Source organism: Opisthocomus hoazin, chromosome 2 (assembly GCF_030867145.1).
Source record: "Opisthocomus hoazin isolate bOpiHoa1 chromosome 2, bOpiHoa1.hap1, whole genome shotgun sequence".
Lineage (NCBI taxonomy): Eukaryota > Metazoa > Chordata > Aves > Opisthocomiformes > Opisthocomidae > Opisthocomus > Opisthocomus hoazin.
The window spans coordinates 15,245,842-15,254,930 of NC_134415.1; the positions used below are offsets into that span (position 1 = coordinate 15,245,842).

The window sequence follows — 9,089 nt, forward strand, 5'->3', positions numbered from 1 at the left end:
CCTTACAGTAAATTGTTCTAAGATATATTTATTGCTGAGCTTTGTGTTCTTTTCCAATTGTAGTTAAATAAAATTGTGACATAAAAATGCATTGCTAAAACTAATATACTATGCATTACTACAGAGTAAAATGCATGAAATATGTCTGGTGTTACTTTCTTTAAGGCTTTTTTCTGAATGTAGGTGTCATGAAAGCAGAATCATTTTCCATCTTTCAGCTTGCTTTGCTGTTTCTTATCTGATCTTTCAAGCTTCTAGTAAAGACTTAAAAAACCCTAGAGTTTTGTTTTACTAAAGCAAGAATTTACGCCTCATTCTAGTTTTAAATTATGCAGGTATTTCACATAACAAGAACATTTATTTTCTTGTCTTTGAAGTTTTTGTTTGATTGTTACACCTGACTTCTTTATTTGCTTTTGTGTTGTGCTAGCATTGGTTTGAAAGCTGGATTGCTCAGAGGTTTGTCTTACATGTGAAACAGGAATGAGAAGCATGTGAAGGACATGTCTTTTCTTCCCTCTGTGTGGTTGAAGTACACACACTAGAATTAGAAATTAGAGTTAGAATCTCAGATTGTCAGTGCATATTTTTAAAATATAACTGCATGCGTCACCTTTTATTCAATGTTCTGTTTTCTGATAGAACACCTCAAAAAGCACTGTTTAAGACATGACCTTTATTTAACTCATTTCTGGGTAATATTAGTTACAGGTAGTGGGTTGTGTCAATTATCTTTTGAGAAGAGGATGATATCTTAATTGCCAGTTTCAATTGATTTCTAGATTTTACCATGTTATTGATAGGGTAGAATTCAACATTTAAGTATTTTAGTATACACAGTACATTTTTATGCACACTAACTTTATTGGTGTTTATCAAGATGCATTTGTGGTTATTTTGCAGTTCTGTGTCCTACATGAAGAGGGCTGCCTTTTGGAATTAGCCATGCTCCTTCCTGCGATGAGAAGCTTTTCGTGGATATAACTCAGTATTTTTTCATATGGCACTATACCTACACCAGTATGCATTTACCTTCTCTCTATGTGCGTGGATTTTCTGATCCTACAGTAAGTCTTCTGGGCATGACAACTCATCCATTTTAACGTAATAGTGCAATGAACTGGAGCAGGGAACAAACAGTGTACAGTTTTACTCACATTGTTCTGGCTTTTTAAAGTCTATTTTTACATTGTATAGCATGTAGTAAATCCTTCTGCACATTTTGTTGTTGGAAGGAGAAGTAAACTTTGAATAGTGTAAATAAAATTAGCCTAGTTTGAAGGAATCCATATTTAAAAGCATCCTTAGTTCCTATAGCAAAGATCAACAAAGGATCATAGTCAGGCTTGGATGAAAAGATTCAAGCGAGTTCTCCAGCAAGCACTCTGGAACGGTGTTGGTGGAAGTCGGCATTTGACACTTCTTTTAAAAGAAGAACTTTGAACTGTACAACAGTATTGTTCATACAGTGAACAGATCCAGATTCTTTGATGGTTTAGCATAAGTAATTGATGTGTTACCTATCCTTATTACCTAACACAAACATCCAAGTAACGTAATATTTCATATTTGTTTTTATTTTAATTACTAATGTTCATGTGGCTTAGATACTCTCCCATGTTGCTGCTATAATTTTACTGTTTTTACTAAGTGTTTTATCTTAATGAAAATGCTTCAATATATAAACATTTTAAAAGGCTATATCTTTTTAAAAATACATGTACAGTTTGAAAAACTTGCACCTGGGTTCAGAGTTAGTATTATATTGAGACGGTTGTTGTGTATCTCTGAATTTTACTACAAATCTCTCTTGTAAATTGTATGCAGTGTCTCCTCTTGATGTATCTGCATTCAAACAGATGAGAATGTATTTTACAAATGTCATAAAAGTAACATACCCCATAATCTCAACATTAAATACTTGTCACAAATAATTTTGCCAGTCTTAAAGATTAGTTTGAAATATTAAGGAGTACTAATAAAAATAAAGGAACTATTTTCTAGGTTGAATTCCTATTGATTCTACACACAGATTTATATACTGTGAAGGCACTAGAAGATAAGGTTCTAAAAAGTTAAATATGGCTTTTCTTCAGACAGTTTTTTCCATTTGAAGTCTTCAGTCTTTTTGTTAGTTGAGGAGAAATTTGTTCCTGAATACCTCGTGTCACTTCTGTAATACTCGTTTTACCATCGTCACCAAATACTGATTTTCATCAGTAAAACACGTTCAGTTTGATAATAGTTCTTGGAATGCTTTATTTTTTTGTTAACAGCCTCCATATTTTGGTGGTTTGTGCCTTTTTCATTTGGTAAAGTTTGCAGCTAAAAATTCTTTCCTCCTCGCTCTCCCCCCACTTGACCACCAATGGATACTTGCCAGCCTGCTCAGGAATAGATCCTCTGTGTGTGTCATACGTGAGGAAGGTTGTTGTTTGTTGTTTTGTTCTACTTCATTTGTGGTTTCTGTAACAAGAAAACTGCCTTTTATATCTTTAGCTGATGTGTTATGAACTCATTATGGCATGTGTTTTCTGTAGAAATGCTTGATGTTGACTGTTCTTCCCTGAAAGTTGGCAAAGGGGATGACCCTGCTTTGCTTCATTTTTGTTAAAAAGATGTGCATGTTGTGAAACACACCATGTCTCCAGATGACGTCTAGTCAGAGATGTTTCAATCTACATTTGAGGCTTGAGGTGACAAGATGAAACAAAACAGAAGAAAATTAAGGGAAGAATTTAAAAAAAAAAAAAAAAAAAAACTTTTGACAAACTTTCTGTTGTTGGTTGTAGCAAATCTTGGGTGACTTTAACTCGTGAAATACTAAAAGTAGTAAAACTTGAAAGAAGACCAAACTCTAAAGACCAGAAACAGCTTCAGTGAGCTAAGCATCTGCTTGGATATATCATGGCCCTCATCAGACTAAACAAGATTTCATTATGAAAAGTACTTATTTACTTTGTATGTAGAATCCTGGCATTAAACATAGCTGCCAAAGATGACAAATATTATATATATACACCTATATATGTACACAAAAAATAGCTCTCAAAACACAGGAATAAAAAGAACCATGCAAATCTGCTTTTCTGCTGAGTTCTATGTACTTCATATTCTCTATAATGCATCCTTTTTCCAGATGCTTTATCGAATCTTGCATTCTTTCAGGGAGCTGGATTTCATTATTCTTTTTAGGTTTAGCATGTGATAGCTGTAAATGGCCACCCAAGAACAGTTGCTGACAAATACCCCAGAAGAGATTGGGTAAAAATACATTTTTGCCAAAATCCGTTTCATTTTTTATATAAAGAGCCCTGGAAGCGAAGTCTCCTTTATATCATTGAATTTTAAGTTACTTAAAGTTAGATTATTTGTATCAGTTGCTTTAATAGCCTTTTTTTTTTTTCTTGGGTTTTTTTTTTCCTTTTTTCTATCTAAGCCTTTTTCCAGGTTTCAGCTGTTTTGTTTGATATAAGCTGTATTCACTTGCTGGCTAGAGACAAATTTTCAGTCGGGGACTGTGTTTCAGAAGTAGTCAAGAATCCTAGAATTATGTTTGCCTGGTTAGGGAAAGAAACGTGAAAACTGTGTCAGTGCCCTTCTGGTGCAGGATAATGATTTAGCTGGACTCCTAGCTAGTGTGGGTAATGGGTGATAAAGAATGTCCGCTGTTGACTGCAGCAGGTGATGGTAGCCTTCACCTCGGAGTGGAGGTTTTATTTCGGCAGCTAACACATCATTGTTGCTCCAGACCAGATTCCCTTGGGATTCTTTCTGCGTGCGTGTCGCTTGGGAACTGCAGCTGCTCCAGAAACGGCACTCCGCGCTTGGCAGCAGTGGTGGTCGTCCAGTGGGTGTCTGCACAGCGCCGCTTGCAGCAGCTGCCTCCTCATTGCCAAGGGGACAGTTTAAGATACAGGTTTCCAGTCCCGACGCTGTGGATGGAGCAGAGTGTTCCTGTGGAGCAGGAAGCCTCCTTCTCCAGCTGTGGCAGCCACGGGCAGTGGAGATCGGCAGCTTGCTTCGCTTAAAACAGCAGCTATGCGATTCAGTCAGGAAGGGCCTAGAAGCAAAGCTTGCTAGTGAAGCATCCAACCCTGAGCTTTCTGACTCGTCTCACCATTCTGCAAAGTGTAGCTTTCTTTTGGGAGATGGGGCTGTGTTGTAACAGTAACAATCTGTGTAGGTTTGGAACTATTTTTTGATTTAGTTACCATTCCAATTTTTAAAACTTCGCATGTTATCCCTGGATATAAAGTCGCTCCAGAAACTGTAAAAGCTCTGTCAGAACAAAATGGATATTGAATCATGTTGGGTGAATTTAGCGTTCTGCTTCTCCTGGGGGCACAGCAGTGTTTAAGCCTAAGAAGAAACTGATTGTCTACCTGTTCTAATGCTGAGATAATACACTTCTTTCCCAGGTGTCTACAGTTTTGCAGGTAGCAGTGAGTGCTAGGCGCGTTTTATAGGGCACACCTAATGGTGGAGAAGTGCTAGATACCTTCCTTGCAGAGAGCTGCTTCTAACTGAAGATTTAGAAGGAATGCTTTCATTTTTTAAGTGCTTTGTCCTTGCTGATGAAATGAAGTCTCGTGTTCCCTTGCTCACATTCTTTTGATCAGGACCTAACTCAGGACTTCTTGCTTGCTTGTTTGTGTGCATTGATCAGCAGTGGCTCTCTGGATCAGCTGACCAGTGTCCAACCCTAACAGTAGTTGTTGAAGAACTGGGAGAACGAGTTACTGAATTTTATTGCTGTGTTTTGCTTTTCTCTCATTTATAGTCTGCAGAAGTTGGATAGAATCCTCTCTTTGCACTGAATGCTAATTTAAACAGAGCTCATAACTTGTCTTTGTGTTTGGGTTTTATGTTAACTTTATGTAATAAACACTAATTTTTGTTTTCTGTAAAGTTGCATGCAAATTTGTGAATTCAAGTACATGTTTCTTGGAAACAACATGTTATAACTTAGGCTGAATACAATGGCGTGAAAAAGCTCATCAAAGGAGGTGAAGTGTTTTGGTTTTCTTGATCAGGAAAATGTTTGGAGGACACTCCAGATTTTTCAGAACTGTGGAAATCAAATTTTGATCTTACATCTGTTTCTGTCAAGACGCAATCCTGCACAGTTCTGTGGCTTGATGGTATTCAGAGGACTGACCAATTCAAAGAAAACAGTCCAGATTTTCCCACCGACTACATTTTTTGCCTTCAGGATATTCATTGCCCAGCTCAAGCAGGCTGGCGTAAAGGAAGTCCTTCAGGTGGAATGGCAGCGTTGCTGGTAAAATGTCCGTTCACTTTTATCTGTAGAGAAATCATTGACTGCTCCCAGGAATATTTCTCCTTCTGCTTCTGTTGCCTTCACAGGAAAACTAATATTGCAAAGTAAGCCTCATATAGATCATGCTGCTAATTTGTGTATTTTGGAATCTGAGGTTGGAAGATTCCTAAATAAGCATGGAAGTCCCTCAAGACAGCTTATAGCTCTTTCATAATGAAAAAACATCTCCACAGTGTTACCTGCATTCACCTCTTTCCAACCTGAGGATAGAAATTGTCCTTGAGATAAATTTGAAAAAGACAAATGCAGAAGCTCTGTCTCTTTCAGTTCCAGAAGTCGATAGTGTCTGCTAGCAATAGCGTGATTGAGTAGAGATGCTTCCTGCTACATGCATCAGACATGGCCGTCATTGATGCATGGAGGGGACGGTCATATCAGCCTGATCTAAACCACATTGTCACCAGAACCACTGAGCCTTTGCCTAAACTTGAACAATTGCTTTCCCTGAATGCGTATGTGAGATCGTAGAAGATCGAGTCTGAGAAGGCTTCACAGCTGCCTGTTACACCCCACAGAATGAGAGCGAGCTGTCCTGCATAAGCGCTTGGTGCTGAAGGAAGGTCTTGCAGAACCACTGCGCTTTACAGTGGTGACAACGTCAGTAGCACAGGGTACTTGCTGTCCTTAAGATTTCTATAGGGCATTTCAGCCACAAAGGACGGTCAGGGAGATCTTTTTCCTGTTTCTGTAGACATTGCTTTTCCAGAGCCTTGTTGAGTTTTTGTACTGCTCTGAACTGCCTTGAGAAGGTGGAGTTAACTATGGCTTTGCTGGCTTAGAACAGTAAGTGTTGAAATGTGGAGTAAAAATCAACTAAAATCCTATAGTCTTCAGGATGATTTTCAGAGCTGTATCTAATTATGCGTGGTTGGGTTAGCAAATGATTAATGATCATTCTTTGTCGTGTACCCTTTGACATAAACTGATAGTGATGTTTCCTTTTGAAGTGTTGATCAGCAGCTCTGTTGGCTGCCTACAGACAGTTCTACACTGTTAGAAATTGCTCCCAGAGCTGAGTTTACCTATGTAGCCAGAATTTTTTTTCAAAGAAAAGCTCGGAGTTTTGAAGAGCCTCTTTAAATAAGCAAGTGTACGAAGAACACAGAATGGGTTTCAATGGACTTTGAAATCAATATTATTCCTAGACAATTCATAGGCATGTTTCAATAGCTAGAGCAGTACCAGGAACATGAGGTGAGAACATACCACACAAACCATATCTTTAGCATTCTGTTGTAGAAACTTTATCCCCTGGAACTGAGAAACAGTCCCCTTCTCACAGCTGAAAGAAACCACAGAGTTGAGACATCGCAAGGTGTTGGAAGATCAGGAGGCAGCTGTGTTCTTTGCTACTATGGAAGAGCTGAGGAGCAAGTGGAGATCAGCTGCGGATGGAGGGACCTCAGAAGGTGAGACCAGATACTCAATGTTACTGACAGCAGTGACTTAGCTGGCTCAGGAGATGGAACGGCAGAACCAACTGGAAGGTCTTTATTGATGCCATCTGGCCTGTGTTTTCTGGGCAGGACTGAGTCCCACAGTGGCCAACTTTCCCTGCCTCTGCCCATGTTTCTTTCCAGGTGGCACTTCTTGCCCCTTCCCTTGTCTGTGCTCCCTCCCATGCCTGCTCGTATCTCTGTGGTAACCATTGCTCTGTGCCTCAGTACGAGGAAAGTGATGAGCCTGCTGTCCTCCCCCAGCTACTTCAAGACAATGTTTTTTATTTTCCCCCTTTCCTGGCCTGGTGGGTCTTCGTTTGTATTACCAACTGCAAGCCCCTTCTCCCTTTTACCTCATGGAATGTAAGTAGTTAAGACTCATGTCTTGGAAGAAGGGAAATTCATGAGGGAGCTGAGTGTTGGGGAGACTGTGTCTGAGTAAGTAAAAGCAGCATCCTGCAGACTGAGCAAGTTGTGTTGGGGGGTGCTGACAGCACTGAGGGCAAGCAAGGAGTTGCAGGGCTGGCCGGCTGTGGTGGGCTGCTGGCAGAGGGGAGCACTGTCAGAGCTGGCGGCAGCTGCTGCCGCAGTGGGTGCGAGCTGATGGGCAGACACGGTCTGGCTGTCCGGCTCCTGCAAGCTACTGAGTACTGAGCCCAGGAGAAAAAGGAAGGGGCAGCAGGGAAGGAGCAGCGTGAGAAGAGTGGAGAAGGTAGGAGTGAAAGTGAGGATGTTGTCAGTGCATGACTTGGGGAGTAGGAGAGAGTGTGCTGGGAGACTGAAACTCCCATTTTGTCTGTGTTGCTGTAAGCTGGTTTGTGGGGGCTGTCATGGTCTGGCTCTCAGATGGGTACAAAGGGACTATGCAGTTTTTCTGCCTGTTCTGTCATCGTCCAAATGTGAAAACAAGGCTGGGCTGCATGTGCATCTGTGGGGCACAGTCATGCTGTGGTCTGTAACTGCTTCTCACCACCTTTGCACAGACTTCATGGTTCAGAGATGACGCACGTCATACTGACCTTCCTAGTGCCTCCCTGTCCTTTAGGTTTAACAATCTGGCAGAATACCTGTTCTACTGAGGTCTTGGACAGCACAGGTGAAGTTAGCAGGAGGTAAGTGATATTACTCTGCTGTGAATTGGCATTTGAACCCCCACAGAACCTGGTATCTGCAGGAGACTCTGCCCTCACTCTTTGAAATTGGAACATTCACACTCCGACATCAAAGGCAGGACTGGTACAGGTAACCTTGGTACTTGTGGATTGTTCCTGGTGGTGTCCAAGAGCTTGTGTTATGAAAGAGCGGGGGTCCGTCTAGCTGCAGGATGTATAGGAGTCCTGCCAAGGTTGCTAAATAGTGTTGTGAATCTTTCAGTGTGTTGCTTCACGGCTTCTTCAACAGGTGGGTGGAATTTTGCCTGTGAGAGACGCAGGAGCCTGGAGAGTGTCTTGCTAGAGAAGACTCTGCGTGACTAGGTGCAAAGTCTCCTGCGGTCCACTCTGTCCCAGGGCCTGTTCCAAGGACGCAGCACAGCCTGCTGCAGGACACAGCAGCCTGGCACAGGATACCAGCTAGTTTTCAGTCCCTGTGAAGTCTTTGGCTCTCTAACAAGAATACAGTTCCAGAAATCTGGGCTTCAGTTGTGGCTGTGTTCATCAGGGCCTGTAGAGTCTCAGTGAGCTTGAAGACTGTCTGCTGCTCTCTGCTCCGGTCAGGTTTTCACACAGGTTTCAGGGCTTCAAGTTTTGTTCGGGCTGAGATGTCTTAAGCCTTCATTTTGTCTGTTTCTGGAGTCTCCATCTCATCTAGAGTTAAAAAGGATGTTGCTGTCAGTCTGCGAGTTCTCACATGTGTTCCCAGGTGCCTGGGTCTCACAGCCATTTTATAGAAAACCATATTTCTCCCAGAAAAGGCTAAAACTGGGGACAAGATGGGAGAAACAGGTTTTCAGAAAGTAACAGCCCATTAGTCATCCACTGATTTATTTATACTCCCCCGCTCCACCCTTTAAATTCAGTGTTAGGAATAGTGCTATTGTGTTGTGTTTGGATGCAGCCTGAGACAAGGACTCACGTTATTTGAGCTGTCTGGTGGCTTTTCCAGTTGAGGGCACCAGCAGAGTTACCATCAGAAACAGGGACATCCTTGTATTTTTGTGCATTTTGGAACTGGCAGTCTGATATGGTTAGGGTTAGAGCTGGTTAGGGTTAGCATCCTTTCTGGAAATAGACCACTGAACACTGCAATGCCTCTTGATTTAGAAGGGGACCTTGAGCCCCTGCTCATCTGGTCCTGATTTTCTGTTT

General features: G+C 41.4%; 1 protein-coding gene across 2 annotated transcripts in view; it reads left to right on the plus strand.

The window, feature by feature from the left end:
• Positions 1-4,911, plus strand: part of FEZ2 (fasciculation and elongation protein zeta 2) — a 31,443-nt gene extending 26,532 nt beyond the window's left edge. For both annotated transcript variants that reach the window (XM_075412687.1, XM_075412688.1), the window contains one exon: positions 904-4,911. In XM_075412687.1, the coding sequence (XP_075268802.1) occupies positions 904-920 (17 nt within the window). In that variant the 3' untranslated portion in view covers positions 921-4,911. The remainder of the gene's footprint in view (positions 1-903) is intronic.
• The last annotated feature ends 4,178 nt before the right edge of the window (positions 4,912-9,089 follow it).